General features: G+C 30.9%; 2 protein-coding genes across 2 annotated transcripts; one reads left to right on the top strand and one right to left on the bottom strand.

Annotated features, from left to right (window-relative positions):
* Positions 1-976: 976 nt before the first annotated feature.
* Positions 977-7,349, top strand: LOC125820650 (actin-related protein 2/3 complex subunit 5A). Its single transcript, XM_049500067.1, has 4 exons — positions 977-1,305; positions 1,431-1,503; positions 1,620-1,720; positions 6,967-7,349. Exons 1-4 carry the CDS (start codon positions 1,217-1,219, stop codon positions 7,100-7,102), a joined length of 399 nt encoding a protein of 132 aa, XP_049356024.1. The 5' UTR covers positions 977-1,216; the 3' UTR covers positions 7,103-7,349.
* Positions 7,350-8,651: 1,302 nt separating this feature from the next.
* On the bottom strand, positions 8,652-10,904 carry LOC125820689 (homeobox-leucine zipper protein HAT3-like). Its single transcript, XM_049500113.1, has 4 exons — positions 10,730-10,904; positions 10,195-10,511; positions 9,532-9,611; positions 8,652-8,985 (listed from the first exon to the last, which is right to left on the bottom strand). Exons 1-4 carry the CDS (start codon positions 10,866-10,868, stop codon positions 8,652-8,654), a joined length of 870 nt encoding a protein of 289 aa, XP_049356070.1. The 5' UTR covers positions 10,869-10,904.
* Between the last annotated feature and the right edge of the window lie 8,050 nt (positions 10,905-18,954).

Raw genomic sequence — 18,954 nt, 5'->3', positions numbered from 1 at the left:
ATGGTTTCTCAAAGTTCGACCATATATTTGAGCTTTTTTTATATTTAAAAAATGATTTAATTAATAACGTGATCAAATCATGATTGACTACGTGTAAAAAAATGATTTTCCAAAATCGAAATTATTTTGAGTTTACAATTAATGACATGGATAAACCTTTTCTCAACAAAAATACATAAATAGATCAAACTTTTTTAATGAGGTAAATAATCATTTTCTCAAAGTTCGAAAATATATTTAAGCTTTTTCCCTATATCAAGTTTAATATTCAATTATTAACACTTGAAATCATAAAATTTGTACTGGCATTACACATAGTCCCTCCTGCATTTCTTATCAATTTGTTTTATGTTTGAAAATGTCACAGATAAAATCTTATTACCTTCTTCCTAAAGAAAATAACTTACTAGTAATAAGTACTCCCTCCGTTTCAAAAAGAATGGTCTGGTTTGATTTGGCACGGAGTTTAAGAAATTAAAGAAGATTTTTGAATCTTGTGGTCCTAAATTAAAGTTATATCAAATGTACAAAATTGCCCTTAATCTTGTGGTCTTAAACATGCCACGTGGAAAGCTAAAAGTAAAATGTTACCAAAAAAGGAAAGAGATCATTTTTTTTGAAACTGACTAAAAAGGAAATGAGGTCATTCTTTGTGAAACGGAGGGAGTATCATTTTATTTGTATCTTTTGAAAATCTAATTATTTCAGTGACATAGACTGACACAAGGATGCAAGCAATTAAATAAGCATTTTGATAATATTTAGAAATTTTGCAACATAGTAAAATGCGTTATTCGAAAAAATAAATATATACTAATTTTTAATACTTCGTGAAACAGATGTTCGTAATCCTCCTTCTTGTAACCTAACCCTACTTCATTCACCGGACATTTTCCACCTCACATTTAAACTTATTTTTGTCATGTAGGTAAAGCTAAAAGAACATCAAAAGTTATTTGATTTATTTGAATATAAAATTTAATTATTTGGGTGAAGAGGGGTTGTCTTTGTAAGTTTAAGAAACTAAGAAGAATGTAACTGCAATTTAGCCATTTATATACCAAGTATCAAAATGTTGTAAAAAAATCAAGATTCTCACTCCTGTTGGTAAATCATCAAAGATCAAAATTTGAAGCATCCAAAAACACTCTCAATAAAGATCCCCAAAGCTGATTGCTTGTGCAATTGGGGCTCAAGGTTTTGGAGCTGTCTACAAATGGCTGAGATTGTAGAAGCAGATAATTACGAAGGCATAATCACAAGAATCGAGCACAAGTCCCGCAAGATTGAAAGTTTACTCAAACAGTACACAAATTTCTACCCTTTATAAAGTTCCAATTTTTCCTTTTTCATGTCTGCATAAAAACAAAACCCCACATCTATAACTGTTTAATAATGAATACCCATTTGTGATTTTGGTTATTTGTTAGGTATAAACCAGTGGAAGCACTGAAAACAGCCCTAGAAGGATCACCTCCCAAGACCAAGGATGAAAGATGCAAGGTTCAATCTTTTTGCTCATGTATTCTGTAAAAGTATGTTTTTTTAATTAGAATATGAGTCTACTAACAACTTGTGAGTTGACAGTTTTTTTTTTTTTGTATGTTTGTGTTTTGCAGTCTGCTAATTGGATAGTGGTGCATAGGGCTATAATGGCTATCAAGGATGTGGATAGCTTGTTCTCTGCATTGGATCCTGAGTACTATGATATTCTCATGAAGTAAGTTCATTTTTGTTCCTAATTGTTCTATGTATTTAGGCCTAGATGTGAATCATGTCGATAGAAAATTGTTATGGTGGTATGCTACGAGTACTATATCTCCGATGCTTTATTATTGCTTACTGAAATATAGAATGTAAATGGCAAGATCATGGGAATTGTGTGAAATCCGTGATTTTATTTACTTGAGGGCTTTGATGCATTTTTGACTGATTGAGATTTGGACAAAGGGCCTCCACTTAATTATCAATACTTGTTTAGCAATCCTCAAAATATTATTGTTGAGCCTCTGGTGCTGCTGTTATGCATACATAAATGGGAATATGATGCAAGGCTTGTAATCCCATCTTCACAAAGATATTTAGAAATTTGATATTTCAGTTGAGTTACAAAAATTGATGCAAGGAAGTGGAATTTAAAGAAATCTAAATCTGGCAGAGCAGTATCCAACAATAATCTTTTGAAATTAAACCATCCGATGGAAATCAGAGATGGTATTATTGAAGTTCCAGAGCTTGTCTTTTCAGGAAATAGCTGACAAACTCTTTGAGCTGATGGTGTTGCAATGCATTACTTCGTGCAGTTACGTAGATATGTAATTAATTTTAAGATCAAGAAGAAAGTGAAATACACAATGTTCTGCTCTTTGATTAAATAGACAAATATTGTTCTATGCCAGTTTGCTTATAATGACCAGTTTAGAGTGATAAACATGTTCAAGTAGAAATAGGCCAGGACAGAATAGCCTAGTAATAAAATCCTTCCACCTCCAGTTTTGATGTCAGGGTTTGAGTCACCAAATGGTAGAAAAATGGAAAAAGCAACACTGTCGGACTCCTAGGTTCAGGAACCTTGGGGATGGGGTTTACCATGCTCAGAAAAGAAAAGAAGTTAAGTAGAATAATCGATTGAACAATCTTTTAAAGCTCTTATTTTGAGTATCATTGCCTGAAAATCACATACTTTGAGATTGCACATTCTTCTAGATATCTTATGTTTATTTACTTTAGGTTACAATGGATTTGAGATGGGCCATGAAATCTGTTGACAATGAGATACTTCGTTAAGATTTTTGAAGAACTTTAATTGGACATTTTGGTAAATGCCAACAATATGCTTTTTCAAATTTAATTGACGACATGCAAGCATTTTTTGACCTCAGCTTGGGTTTTTAATGTGCAACAACTAGCTAAACTTGGTATTGGTCTTACATCTCCATGAATACAAGATATTACAGCTTTAAAGAAATGTTTTTTAAATGAATGCACCATGTTGGTAGGTGAGATTGCCTTTTCATTGATTTTCTACCACAAGCAACCAGGAAACTGGTGTAATACTTGCTAGTTGCTTGATTAGGTGCAAATCTCAGTCCTGAAATCTGAAATGAGACAACATACTTAAACACTAAAATAAAGTTGAAGGAATCATCTGGCAAGAAGGGTCTGAAAGTTCATGGAATAACTTGGGTTGGTATGCTTATCCGGCGCTAAGATGAAGATATTTCAACTTAAGAACCAAGAGACTTTCTCGTACTTTTATCTATATGTTGTTTCTTTACAAAGCTTTACCTTCAACTTATGATAAAGGGCTTAATTCAGGGGTTGGAAGGGGTGATGGGCTTGAAGTTCCTATTTTCTGGGAACATCTGAAAATAATAACTTGGTAAAAAAAAAGAAGCAAAGTTGGCCCTACTCTTAAATGTGCCAGCATATTTACTACTCTCATATATCAGCTTAATTAAAATATTGACCAAGGAGATTGAGAATAGAGAGATATAGAGCTTTAACTTGCTACTGGGATGAATTGGAGAAATTTTGCTTGATCAGTCAAGATAGGTTTGACCTATGTGGCGATCATGTTTGGGTACTTTTTATTGGTTTTATACGGGTTTAAATGAGTTGAGTTAGTACGGAAGTCAGGTTTTGGTATTATGATCTTGAACTTGAGATGCTCAGGTTAGTATAGATTTTTCAGTAACAGGGAGACACCCTTCCCTGTTGTAGCTTAGAATATTATGGGATAGCTCGCTGCTGCAAATCAAGGAAGAAACATTGAACACACTGTCTCAGAGATTCAATCTGTTATGCCACTGTTCTAAATGGTGGCCATTATCGATATTGAGAATTGAGAGAGACTTTCTCACCCTCATCTGCCAATTTAAATGGTAGGCAAGTAGACCATTTACATACTGCTCCGCACTTAGATATCAGTTCCCACTGGTTCAAATTGTCTCTTGGGATAAATGTGACTGATAAGTCCTCGTTTTTCTTTCCATTTATCAGAAAGAAAAGGACCTTGTCTTTCCTGTTTCTTTTGTGAAAACAATTGACTTATTTTTCTTCTATCAAAATATTGTATAGCCTTCTTCTTTTGACATACAAATTTCTGTTGATGTGTACATTCTGCACTGTAGTAAGCATACTATAGTAGGAGATGCATAAGCCCAAATGTCTCTGTACATATTCAAACATTATCCATTATTTTCCTGTCCAGTTGTATTTGGCTCTGTTTCACTTTTTTAAGGTTTTAACTTTTATCTAGACCAATTTACTGAATGTGTACAATAATTTGAAATAATACTTTCAAAATTTAGATAGCACAGTAAAAATGCTAAAAGGTTGAATTTTTTTTAGTCAGAAATCATTTTCATTAATATGTCAAGATGGTGCTAGAAAGTACACGTACCGTGTGGTAATGTAGGGTACTTTCGGTTTCCTATCAAGCTATCGAATTTACTATACAAGAATATGTTCTTTCTTTACTCCATATATATAAATGAGACGAAAGAAACTCTTTAGATTCCTTAAGTTTTTCTCATTGCTTTGAAAGAGCTCCTACTTCTTCCAGTCGATGTAGTCTTAGAAAAGCAAAGTGGCCTAGCTTTCCATGTTGTTTTCGACTCTTCTGAAACTAACTCTCTTTTGTGGTGTAAAAAGAAAACCTCTGCCTATAGCTGTGCAGCCATTTTGTAGTGTAACAATAAGTGATCGCCAAACTTCTCATACTCCTTGCACATGAAATACCAACTTACAACAATCTGTTTCCTCCTCATGTGATTTTCCGTCAGAGAGAATATTATCCCACTCTATGCAGCATCTGAAGGAGGTCACTTTATTTGGTCTTTGTGTATTCATATCTCCTTTCACCTTGTCTTCTTTTTCCTACCTAGTAAGACCCATATAATAGAAGCTCATTGAAAGTGTACTTGCATTGCTTGTTTCTTATATCCTCACCACTTTCTGTTTATAATGTAGATTCACGTCAACTCCTCCACTTCTTTTCATTCCCTTTCTGAATAGCGTCTTCTCAAGCTAGTTTTCGAAGATGCACCCTTAGTTCTTTTGTTCAGCAACAATTGCCAGATGAGCAATCACATAGTCCCTTCGATAAGCATGCTTTCAAGTTTAATTTCAGTTTCCACATCATATGTTGAACCAATTGTTTCCAGTTACAATTTCCAACAAGAATACCAATAAATCTTGTAAAATCATCTTTTCCATTCAATAATACCTTTTCTTATTGTTATTCAGTTACCTCATTCAACTACTGTTCATTTCTAGATGGTTCTGTATTTAGCAACTATCACCTCTTTTTTTGCCCTTTTTTATCGACCAAAAAAAAAAGAAAACTTTCACCTATTTCTGTACAGCATCACCTTATATGCAAATCTCCATATTCATTTTCATGTCAAGGCCAATACATCTGATCGGTTTCACCTTTTTCTGTACAGCATCACCTTATATTCAAATCTCCATATTCATTTTCATGTCAAGGCCAATACATCTGATCTCCTTACTCCTCCAGTGTAGGGGCTATATTTTCTCCCCATCAAATGATATATCTACTCCGTTCTTTCCTCTGATAAAAACTTCAGTGATTTCTAGCTAGATAGTTGATTTCAACGGCTTTCTCTTCTCTCTTTAGACAAGAATGATATCTTCCACCCGCTTAACATTTGTTCTAAATTTGCAATCACTTATTGCAATATATTGACAATATGCAGTGAATTTTTTTTAAAAAAAATTCCGCAAAGGATTGCTCATTGCTCATGAAGTACTCTTTGGACCATATTTAAATCCTTTTCCCATATGTGTATATTTTATTTTCTATGAGTTTAATATAGTAATATAAAGCCATGATGGAGTTGCATTCCAAATACGAAGACTTAAGAATTTATGCTCCCCATTGGTGCGACATAAGTATCAGAGAAACAAACAACTGACATGAGAGTCATGTCTTATAGTTGGACACAGTTTTGAAAATAAGGGAATATGACACAAGTTAGACAGGATCTTATAGTTTTGAAGTATATTATATGAAATAGGACCTAAACTAGTAAAAGACTATGTTGCTCTGATCCTTAGAACTACTGCCTGATGTGTGTTGATTCCTTCAAAAGTTATGCATTTTTTTGGAGGATCCGACTCGGTGCAAGGACATCTTTGGAGGATCTGAGCAACAGAGATGAAAAAAAACATTGTAAGTAATTAAAAAGATACAAAAAGAAACATAAAGTGAATCCACAAGTCTTTAGTAAAACATCCAAATCGCACCAATAGCAACATATAGCAAAATACAAAGCTCTGTTTCTTGGCTATGTTCAACAACAAAAAAAAATGGCTTCGTCTCTTGGCTAATTGGTACACTCAGATGCATCTCCTCAAAAACATCTGTGGTTGACATAGATTAATATAGTATTTAGTTAATTAAGGTTGAGGGACAAAGAAAAGAGATTTCTTACCTGTACAGATATGGTTGTATGCTGATTAGCATTGATTCTTTAGTTGCAGTACACGTGGTTACACCAATATTCTACCTTTGAAACAAGATGCCAACTTTAAACAGTTCACTGCTGATTTGGTTTCTTTTGGTTCTGGTTAAGTCTTAAATCTTAAATCTGCTTTTATCCTCATTAGGGTAAAAGAAGAAGAAGGAATTATGTGATGCAAGGTGACATTATCTCGTTGAATGAACTCTTTTTGACAGCTTTCATTTGTTTAATGGACCATAGCAGCTACCCCAGCATAACTCATTTCTTTTTCTGATATTAGACCATCTAGCCTCTGCTTCACACACACACTATTAGCTGAAATGAACTCGTTTGACTGAAGCATATTTGAGACACAAAGAAGAAATGTGTAAATGTGAAATTGCCATGTGATTTATCCAATAGATCTACCTGATTCAGTTTCACCAAGTAATGTAGCATACAAGATTCACGGTTGAACCGTCTATCTGATGTGCAGGTACTTGTACAGAGGTTTGTCTACTGGAGACCGCCCAACATGTGACCAATGTCTAAGGATCCATGAAAAACTAACAGAAAAAGCTGGTTTGGGATGCATACTGCGTTGTCTTGCTGACACTGTGAATACTGTGTGACTAATAAGCTGGATGAACACAATACTGTAGCAATCTGTACATGTCTTATCTTTGCATTTCAATTGAATATTGATGTTGAGATTGAGTTTTGCCTATTTTCAAAGGGCTGCTTTGTCTCCTTTAATCGTCTGTATTCTTCGCGACATATAACGTATGAACTGTACCAAGACAATTTGAGATTTCTGCCATCCTTTAGTGCATTTTGTGACTCTTGATACCAAGGTTGTTGATTGCATCTAAGAGTAGCTAAGCTATCGATGAGCAGTGGGAAATAACCAAGTAATTTCTTCATATTTGCCTATCAATGTGAGCATGCAAATAATATATAGTATTAAAGCTTGAATCTCAAATGATACGGAAAAAACCAAGTAAAATCATCACATTTGCCTAAATCTTGATGGACAAATTTATACGGTACTTGATTGGTGGGATTATTTACAAGTTGATCCAGACATCACACTTATTAAAAAAAATATTATAATTATCCAAACATACTTCCTCTGTTTGAATTCTACTTTTCATTTCAAGTCCGTTTTAAAGAGAGTATCTTTTTCTTTTCGCCAATTCTTTAATTTTAACATGCATATGACATGTTTAAGACCACAAGATTAAAGAGTTTTTTGATACATTAAACATGTGACCATAAGATTGAAAAGTTTTCTTTTAATGCTTAAACTTCATATCAAGTCAAAATCGACAAATAAATTAAAATGGAGGGAGCAAACCAAATAGAAGGATATTAAGGGGTAGGTTTAAGTTAATGTATTTTGTGACCTAGATGGAGAATCCTAGCTAGTCAAATACTTTTAGGAGTCCTTCGGTTTGAATACAAGTTAAGATAAGAAAGGATAAATTATCATAGGGATAGTTATGATAGGATAAGCTATGAGCGTTTGGTTTGTTGTACTATAAGTAATATACTTTTCATAAATATTAAGAACAACTTATTTGCTTACAAAAAAATAATTCATGGACGTGAAAAGTGAGGTATAAAAAGGATTTAAAAGAATAACTTCGTCATTACCTATTTTATCTCAAAATCAGTTATCTCGAAAGTATTATACCAGCCAAAAGGTGAGATAACTTATCCCGATATTACTTATGATAAGTTATCCAAACTTACCAAGCAAACAACAAATTAAATGGCACTATAATTTAATCGACTATTGAGTGGACCCCTTAGTTTAAGGTGCAAAAGTGGATAATAGTAGATAGCAATCATGTCCACAAGTGCCCAAGAGGAGTCCATGATTCTTGTAGTAAAAAATTTGGAATAGAGGATCTTCATGCAAAAAAGTATGGATATACTATATAATAAAAATAGTTAGTGAACACAATTATGTCTTCCCATTCAAGTAAAACCATTTTCCTACACAAATGAAATGAACAAATTCAAGAAACTGTTCCCTCTGAAACCCAACACATCATATCCTACTTTTGGAACATCAAATCATTCACCAACTAAAAACATGATCTTGTAATCATCTTCTTACTCTATAAACACTTCCCTACCCTATCTTTAGCAGGCAGCTCCAAAACAAGAGTGAAATTACATTTGTGACCTTTGCACATCGAGTGTTTTAGACGCAAACATTGCAGCCCATGGTTTGTTGAGGGGCACTGGCGCTTGGTGGAGGTGTGAACGAGAGGCATTGGCTCCGGTGACTGATGAAGAGGCCGCGGAGGATGATACAGCTACGCGCTCGCATTGAGGGCACATTGTGAGGGTGGTTGGAGGGCTCATGTTCATGTACAATTGTGGAGAAAGTTTCAACGCTCTAAGCTCACTAACTTCTTTCTGCAAACGTCTGTTTTCATCTGTCAGATTTTCGCAGCAACGCTTCAAGTATTCACAATCTACCTCTGTTTGCTTCAACTTAGTCCTGAATCATTCAAACCCTCAATAAGTTATTCAATGCTAAGAACGTTAAAAATTGAAAACCTTAAAAGTTATACACGTCAAGTTTAAATACTAAAATCGCCTCTAAACAACAAAGCCGCATAAAGTGAACTTTTTGTGAATATGAATTAGTCAGGCCTCAAAGCAGCTACCATGATAATTATTAATTTCAAATTATGAAACTTAAATTAATACCAAGAATATAGTTTGCTATTTTTACAAGACATTATTAATAATACATTTATGTTGTTTGACCAAAGAAAAATGGGATAAATTATTTTTTTTAATTATTACAAGTAAAATTAGGTTGTTAGACAATTTTTAAATTTTAAGGTGAGAAGTACTCACAATACATGCACACGTGTATCACCCGACAGGACATTACTTTGATTATCATCATAATTCAATTTTTTATAATGGAACACTTACTTACACGTGTGTCCATAATAACATGGAAGATTCATGCTACAAACGTGAAATATTATTCCAATACCAAAAATACCCTTGAATCTGTAAACAAATAACATACCTTGCCCTCCTGTTCTGAAACCACACCTCCACTTGTCTTGGCCTCAGATTCAGCTGTTTTGCCAGAGCCAATTTTTGCTTCTGAAATGTGAAAAAGCAAATTAATATTTATTCGTATGAAATTTTATCAGATTTTAATATCTTGGTTTTTTTAAAAGTAAAATGCATGATTAAACATAACTTGACAACGCGGTTGGTCGTGAAAATCATCAACTTTGGCCACATAAAATTACAAAAAAAATCAACTATTTCCGAGAATATGAAAAAACCAAAAAAAAAATAATTTCATTTTCAAATTACTCAAAAAAAATTAGAGGCAACTCAAATTTATATTTATAATACAACTCCAATTTTAACATCACTCTTTTTCAAATACACACAATTTACATGGCCAAGCACCTCCTCCAAATTTCAAAAATCAGAACTTCAAATCTTAAAAATTTGAGTTTCAACGTTAAAATTTATGGTGAAACAAGAGTTATTACACCTTTGCATTTATAAAATTTAAATTCATTGAGTAACTACATTTTAAAAAACAGAAAAATTGGGTGAGAAGTAAATGGTTCCACACAATAAATTCACAAAAGTAAAAAACAAAAGTAATAAGCCTGTTTTCCAAAACTACCCTTAACCCACAAAGTTATTTACGAAAACTACCACTCACCGGATTAAGAGTGTTATGCTCCTTGAATGTCTCTTCAAGAACGGCAGCTTGCTCTTTTGACAGCCGGAGTTTCTTCCTTGCCGCCGCATCTCCGCCGTCATCCTCCAGTGAGCTGGTGGCCCTCTCCCCTTCATTCTCTTCTCTGTCATGACTCCTCTTTCCACTCACACTCGAAACAGTGCTGTTAGGTGATGAAACCATTAACACCTGATCTTCTTCTTCATCTTCTTCTTCATCATCACACTCTATAATCATTCTCGCTGGTTCATTCATATCTATTCCCCCTCTTACCCTTTCTCCTCTCTCATCTTTTCTCCCTGCAAAAATTTAAAAAAATGGGGGTTTTTATTTTGACCCATAAAACAGAGCATGCATTCATCAATGGCAGAGCCAAGATTTTCACTAAGCATGAATATACGAAAACTATAAATAGATAAAATATAACAGTCTTAGTTGGTTCCGCCCATGGAATCCATGACTAAAACAAATGAAGAAAAAACAGAGCAAATAAATTTTGAATCTTTACAACTTTTACCTGATGAAATTTGATGATGGTGCATGAAAGGTAAGAGATTCAAAGGGAAAGGAGGAGGAGTTTTATGATTATTTTGAGGGCAACTCATGATTCCTAAGCTCAGACTCAAACCTAAACCATCTTCTTTTTCACCACTCATCTTTTTTGCTCTGTTTTTTTTCTCCTCTGAAAAAAAAAAGAATTTCACTTTTTTTCTTCTTTCTTCCCCTTTTTTACAAGAGAAGAAAGAAAATGGGGTTTTCTTGTTCTGGGGTTTGAAATGTATGTTGGCGTGGGGGGGTAGGGGAGGAAGAGGGGACAGAACGAAGAGAAATGGGGTGTTCCCTTTTGTAGCAGAAGAGTTGCAGCTTTTTTCCTTTGGCTAGTGCAAATACAGTTTGTAGGATAGGTCAGAAAGATTCAGAACCTATCAAATATATATACAATACACAAAAATAATTATAGTGAATCGAATTAAAAATATGAATATCGAATATCGAAAAAAGAATAGTAGAAAGAGATGCGTATATATAGAGAAGAATGGAAAATAGATGTTGAATGATGACTTATGTCAGTGGGTATTGGCACAATGATGATGATAGAGATTGGTTTTGATTACGCTTGGCTTTTTCTTTGTTTTTTTCTTCTCTGGATGTTTTTCTGTCTATTTATATTTTGTATATATGGGGGCCCTATTTTTAACCATGGTTGAAATTTTCAGATTTGAGAATGACTAAACGTAACTGAAGCTATTTTATTTTATTACAAAAGTAAAAAAATAATCTTTTGCTTTTATGAATCATCTGAATTGTAACTTCTCATTAAAAAGTGGCTTTTTTCTAGCGTTGACTGTTGACTAACGTGCGTGCTCTCTCGTGACACACTTTTTCTCAACCCATCTTTTCACACTCACGCGCTCCTTTTTCTCCTCAACCAAGCGCGTGATGCATCTGCCATTGTAAATTAAATTGATTTACTTTTATTATAATCTTGAAGATACATGGAAAATGTTATACTACTAACTTGTAATTTCTGTCGTATCGAAAGTATTGTTTAAATTTATAACGTATAATTGACATGGTTTGACTCTCATAAACAAAACTGACAAATGTTACTATACGAAGAGAGAAAGCAATTAATAATAGTTATGTTATCATAATTATAGGTTTGAATATTGAGGGGAGTACTTAATGATTTAATTAAGAGTTGTCATAATTATATGTTTGAATAGTGTGGGGAGAATTAAACTCATAAATAGATCCCTTGTTTATGTTACAGAAATAATCTTTGTAATGACTAATTACTTCACGATATTTAATTAAGTTTGCATTTAAACTGCAAGTTACAACTTCAACTTAAAGTTTCTGGACACTCTGGGCTAAAATTAACTCTTAATTATTACTCCATTTGTCTCAATTTATGTGATACTTTTCATTTTTCAAGAGTCAAATAGTTTAAATTTGATCGGGAATTTGCGCATGAAATCTTCAATTTTTTTGAAATTTATATATTTGTAAACTACGTAAAAAGTACTATAAGTCACAATAATTGATAATTCAAAATGTTTAAAAGATCTATGAAAAAATTACGATCAAAGATAGAGTTATTTGAATCTCGAAATCCGAAAAGTGCCACATAAAATGAAACGGGGGGAGTACTACTCTCTCCGTTCAATAATATGTGTCCACTATTGATTTTACACACTTCTTTGAATATAATAAATACAATATCTTGAAATATTATATAATAGAGAAATGAATATAATTAATGATAAGCGTAAATAAGGAAAGGGTAAATTTTTGGTGTCCTATCCCACTATTTTACACCATAGTGATGGAATAAGTTATCCCATATATTGGGTGGGATAAGTTATCACAGGATAACTAATCCCAGGATAATTAATCTTGGGATAACTAGTTCACAACCAAACGATCCCTAAATGTAAAACTATTCATTGATTTCATAAAATGGACAAGTATTGTTGGACATCTCAAAATATAGTATAGTGGACAACTATTGTTGGACGAAGGGAGTAATTTATTTTTAGACTTCACTACACTTATAATTTGGTTTTTTTAATCTCTCCATATTACATAAAAAATTATCCTTGGCATCAATTTTATAAATAGAGAGAGAGAGGGGGATGGGCTAATTACTAATGATGGTTATAAAGTAGCAACACTTTATAAATATCACTAAAGCTTAAAATATAGCGATGTCGAATTTAATGTCAATTAATTAGTGTCGATAAAAACTTTAACACTCTTTATTAATGTGTATATTTATTGTCTCTAAAAAAGAAAATGAATTATTCTACTCATTTGATCTCATTCTTCCATGGGAAAATGAATCTCAAATCTTGTATCTCATTGTTATATATTTCAATATAGTTTGTATAATAGGAGAGTGATCTGACAGAATTATTTGCTTATATTTTCTAATTTAATTTTTACTTTCTATTTCAATAAGTTTAAAAAGTGTATTTTATGTATATTTCTAAAATCAACTTATCTTTAGTTGAATCCCTAATCATAATTCAACCATCAACAAAATATTTTGATAAATGACAGCTTTTTAAAGAATTATTTACTGAAAATGTAGTGCTAAAACATATTAATTAGAATATATGTTTGATATGTATATGTTCCTTATTTTGAAAAATTGTGGTAGAGTAGTAAGTACTCTTTTATTTTTAATTAAAAGTCTTGAGTTCGAGTTCTCTTGGGTATAGAGTCGTCTTTTTTAGAAAGTGTTTTACCCCAGGCCCCAATATGGACTTTCCGATACGAAATTTAGATTTAGTCACACTTCAATATGAATACCGAACATCAGATGAGAAAAAATAAATATGATGTAACTAGTTTAATTTTAATATTTAAAATACAATGACCTAGTAAAATTAACTTTTAAGTAAAAATTTGTTTTAGCCCCTCCCCATTTTTTTTTTAATGTAAAACATCATCTAGCTAGTCCAATATGGCAAATATCACTCTATACTAGAGTAGAAAATATTAGTGGAGTTGAGCTAGACCCACCGTATTTTTTTATGACAATTGACTTCCAAAATAAGAATAGGATGATAATAAAAACGAAAAAATTAAGCAATAAAAAGAGGAAAAAAGTTTTATAAAACTTTGTGCTAAAAAAAGTTAGAGCCAAGCAAATTGGAAGAATCCAAAGCCAAGAAAGAGACCCAAGTTTTTAAAAATATTTTTAAAAAAGTAATTTAAAAAGATGGTAAAAGACAAGAAAAGTATCACGTGTTAGTTCACGTGATGAAGCATGGAGATGTTTTGTCGACGTGGCATTACATGTATGGGTGGGACCCACTGCACTCGTGCGTGTCACATTGCCTCCGACAAATACATATCTGTACAATCATTGGATACTCTCTTCTACACGAGTATTTCCTTTTTTAGTTACTACTACTAACCCCCACTCGCTCTATATAAACAACTGACATACACGCTCTTCGTATCGTCACGTTAGTTTAGCGTGATTTACATGTATCTAAAGACCTCTTTGAAATGAATAGATAATGACGATTGAAGGTGGTAGTTATCGATATGAAATGATAACTTTTATAGTGATGACAGTTTGTGTTTATTATTATAAATGGTGATTAGCAGGGGCGAAGGCAACATATAATCCGAACCCCCTCAACGAAAAATATTACTATTTATATATGGTTAAATTTATTTTTTAAATATGTATAATAGATGTTGAACTCCCTTCCACTAGTTTGTGTGCTTATTTCTCATATTTTGATTTCGCTTATTAAAATTTTTAACTCTGTCACTGATGATCAGTGATAGTAGTATGATAGTTAGAGAATGAGACTGTGATTATGTAAAAATTGAGAAGTTAGTTAGTACTTAAAATATCGGCTTTCTAAAAATACTTAAGTAAACGGTCTGTTTCCTTTGTTTCAATTTATGGAGTTCATTTTCTTTTAGTAAAATATATCACTTCTTATAGTTAAGAAATAATTTTAATTTAAATTATATTTTTATTTTTATTGAAATAACTTATAGCCACATAAATAGTCAGAAAATTTGAAATTTAGACCACAAATTTTAAGAAAATTCCTTCATTTTAGAACTTTTATATCAAATTAAAAAATATCACATAAATTAAAACGGAGAAATTTTTATTTATGATGTCAACATTTTGTTATGGGTGTCATTGTTCATCAACTCTAGTCAAACCACATTAATGGTTATAATATTTTATAAAGTTGAACTTCATTAACTTTCCGCCAGTATCTACTAAGGGAAAATAAATACTCCTTCCATTTCATATTAATAAAGTGCTAAATGGTCAGAAAATTTGATCAGAATTTGGTCAGAAAATTTTAAAAATTATAATATTTTTTTTATTTTAAATTAAACTGATATTTTTTCCATTTTTTAGTTAAAATATATTAAAGTTAAAAGGGTAAGAATGTTTAAAAAGGTAAAATAACATAGATAAAATATCATTCTGGCCAAATTTTCTGGCCAAAAGGATTTTTCCTTAATTGAATTGTTAAGGTGTTTCACACCTTTTAAAAAAAGATGATTAAGACATAAATTAGGCTTAACTTTCCATTTTTACCGTTATTAATTATTATCAAAATTATGATTAAAATAACTAAATATTAATTAATAACTAATTCCAATACTAACTAATGAAGGGTAAAATTGGAAAAACATTCTAAAAATAGTCTTGAAAATTGAATAATTAAGTGAATTTGAAAAATAAAAAAATGTCTCAACAATTCAATTAATATGAAATGAAGGGAGTACGGTTTTAAGTGTCAGGGCGTGGTGCAATGATTTGACCATTCCACCCTTATAAATTAGAAGTGTTGGATTCGAGTCCGGAGTATTGAGAAAATTTAGTTGAGAGTATCGCTCTTGAATGAACCATGTAATGTGCGCTTTAAATTTAGCCAGGACTTCAATATGAGCTCATAAATACTGCATTATTATGAATAGTCATTTGTCCAATTGAGCATTTATATATCTTTAAAATATACTATTAAATAATGCGAAGATAATAGATCATGTCCAAAGTTTGAAATTATTACAATAATTTCGATCAAAATTCAGATATATTTGAGACATTTTTCCTATAATTAATAACATAAACTTAGATTACATGGCATGATAATATATAATCACTTTCCCCAATTCTACAAAACTTTTTATTCCCAAAAGAGAGTTCCGACATACTTTGACAGGATAATCAATATCTTTATTTTGATATGATGTTCCCTTTTCCAAAACTTAAATTTGTCAATTTTAAACTCATACTCCCTCAATTCCATATTAATTAAATTTTTGAGGTATTTCACACCCTTTAAGAAAAGTAGATTAAAATATAAATTGAACATAATTTTCTATTTTTATCCTTATTAATTATTATCAAATTTATTGAAGTCATCACATTGAAAATCCAAATAAAGGATAAAATTGGAAGAATATTTTAAAAATAGTCTTGAAGATTGAACAATTAAGTTAATTTGAAAAATGAAAAATGCCTCAAAAATTCAATTAATATGGAATAGAGGGAGTATCATATAAGTTATATGCGTCAAAATAGCTTTTAAGCAGTTTGTAAGGTAAATTTTTTAACCGATTTGTGATGTTTGGATAAATAAATAAAAAAAATTCGAACATTTATTTATTAGTTAAAATAAGTCAAAAATTTTAATTTATTGTGTGTGACTTATAAATAACAAGTTATAAGCTCATCTGATCAAAACATTCTTTAACTTATTATTTCTGGCTTATTCATATTATATATTTTGACTTAAAACATTGTTTATCTTGCACAACACTATAAATATGCTTAAATTTTATTATTATTTTTTGGTTAAAATATATCTAAATTTAAGTCATTCCACATAAGTTCTTATTAGTCGGTCAAAAATTATCTTATAAGCATATTTGATTTGTCAACATGTTTAATAAACATCTAAGGTGTTTATAAATCAAAAGTCATAAATTGATCACTTTCAAATTTCAACTTATGAATTTTTTTTAGTTGAATTTGACTAAACCCGAAAGTAATACAGTAGCTCTATCCCCTGGCTAGCAATCATGTGGTTTGTCGGACCCTTGAGGGTTCCTATCAAATAATTGGGGTGTCATTGTTCGATCAAGCATCAAATCATTGCTTTTTATATATCTTGAAATTAACTTTACATAATACAACTTGAACTCTCTATTTGGCTATATATATATATATATCCATGTGATGCTCACGTGAAGGAGGTCCCTCCCTTCTTCTTCTTTTTTTGTCCGAGTATTATTTAGTATCTGATATTCGTATTGATGATCAATTAAATTAAATTTACTGAGCTTATTATAGGGATCACTATTAAATACGTACGCTTTTCAGCCAATCGTATATATATATATATATGATTAAGCAAATTCAAGCTCACTTGAATGCAAAATGGATTTGTTTGCACCGACTTGATTTCTTCACTTCTTTGAAGTCGGTCGATAATCATTTTAAGTATCTTTGTCTTTTCACATCAATAAGTTTGAGGAATTCAGAAGATGATTTAACTTTTCAACCTTTTGGCATGATTTGAAGTTTCTCCGTTGTATCTAATGACTTTTTTGGACCGACAATTAGTTGAATTAGGTGACAGCGAATAGTAGTAAATATTGCGCATTTTGTAAAGTATAATACTATCTATTTTCATTTTTTGTTAAGATACAAGATTTTCTCATTTTTATTATACTTAATTTGTGATACACCACAATATTTTGTTTATGTTTGGGGGTTAAGTTGTGACATAAATGCAGCAATAACCAATATATTTGTGGAAGATTTCATATTCTACTATTATAAAAGAGAGTTTAGGCCCAAGTATAATATATAATATTTAAGATTGGGACTTTTCCCAAACTTGAATATTATATATTATACTTGTGAGACTTTTAAAATTCTATTTTACACCCAAGTATAATATATAATATTCAAGATTGAACTTTCTTGAATATTATATAGTAGAATTTATTATATAGTAGAACTTGGGCATAAACTCCCTTTTAAAATAATATAGAATATGTATATATATATATATCTCACAAATGAAAAAGTCCCAATCAAGGAAGCAACATATATCATTTACAAATGACTTAAAAAGTTTTAAAATATTTAAAAGCTATATATAATTAATATTAATACTAAAAAGAGAGTTTAGGCCCAAATATAATATATAATATTCAAGATTGGGACTTTTTCCAATCTTGAATATTATATATTATACTTGTGGGACTTTTAAAATTCTATTTTATACCCAAGTATAATATATAATATTCAAGATTGAAACTTTCTTGAATATTATATATTATATTTATTATATAGTAGAACTTGAGCATAAACTCCCTTTTAAAATAATATAGAATATGTATATATATCTCACAAATGGAAAAGTCTCAATCAAGAAACAACATATATCATTTACAAATGACTTAAAAAGCTTTAAAATATTTAAAAGCTATATAATAAAATATGTTGACTCTCAAAATTCTATCAGGCTCACATATATTGGGACAGAAAAAATAACACTTATCATTTTAATATTACCAAAAAAGTATTATAAATAATAATAATTAACAATTTAAAATATCTTTAAGATATTTTAAAAGGGTTAATTTTGTAATTTTATCCATATCATATAAATTAGGACAAAGTGACCAGTAATGTACATTATTTCAAAGTTACATAAAAATATTATAAATCACAATAATTAATAACTTCAAACATTTTAAAAAAAAATATGAAAATTTGGATGACTCTCCAAATTTCATTTGTGTCACATAAATTGAGACAACAAAAATAACATATATTGGGTCCATTTTAATTTATTTGTCTTATATTTTTTATATTTAAAAATTGCGTAAAAATACTAATCATGATAATTGACAACATAAAATATTTCAAAAATGTTGTATGTGGGTAGTCTTATTATGCCTTAAATAGCGTCAAAGAAAGTACATGTTTGTGATAAAAAAACTTATTCCTTTATCCACGCAAACAATCGCTTCAAAAACTCGGTTATTAGCCCCAAAACATACCATTTATATTATTGGGCCCGTGCATAGCACGATATGTATATATATATCTCACAAATGGAAAAGTCTCAATCAAGGAAGCAACATATATCATTTACAAATGACGTAAAAAGCATTAAAAATTACAATAATTACCAATTTAAAATATTTAAAAGCTATATAATAACA

Source organism: Solanum verrucosum, unplaced genomic scaffold (assembly GCF_900185275.1).
Source record: "Solanum verrucosum unplaced genomic scaffold, falcon-dt-bn FXZP01000020.1, whole genome shotgun sequence".
Taxonomy (NCBI): domain Eukaryota; kingdom Viridiplantae; phylum Streptophyta; class Magnoliopsida; order Solanales; family Solanaceae; genus Solanum; species Solanum verrucosum.
Note: the sequence above shows the minus strand (reverse complement) of the source record. Positions and strands in the feature narration are given on the sequence as shown.

Bases quoted from the DNA above. Each gene is read 5' to 3' on its own strand.
- LOC125820650 (XM_049500067.1), top strand. From the start codon at position 1,217: ATGGCTGAGATTGTAGAAGCAGATAATTACGAAGGCATAATCACAAGA. The intron at 1,306-1,430 runs GTACACAAATTT...GTTATTTGTTAG, and splicing joins ATTGAAAGTTTACTCAAACA to GTATAAACCAGTGGAAGCAC. The intron at 1,504-1,619 runs GTTCAATCTTTT...TGTGTTTTGCAG, and splicing joins CCAAGGATGAAAGATGCAAG to TCTGCTAATTGGATAGTGGT.
- LOC125820689 (XM_049500113.1), bottom strand. From the start codon at position 10,868: ATGAGTGGTGAAAAAGAAGATGGTTTAGGTTTGAGTCTGAGCTTAGGA. The intron at 9,612-10,194 runs GTGAGTGGTAGT...TTCACATTTCAG, and splicing joins AGCATAACACTCTTAATCCG to AAGCAAAAATTGGCTCTGGC. The intron at 8,986-9,531 runs GTATGTTATTTG...TGAATGATTCAG, and splicing joins TTTCAGAACAGGAGGGCAAG to GACTAAGTTGAAGCAAACAG.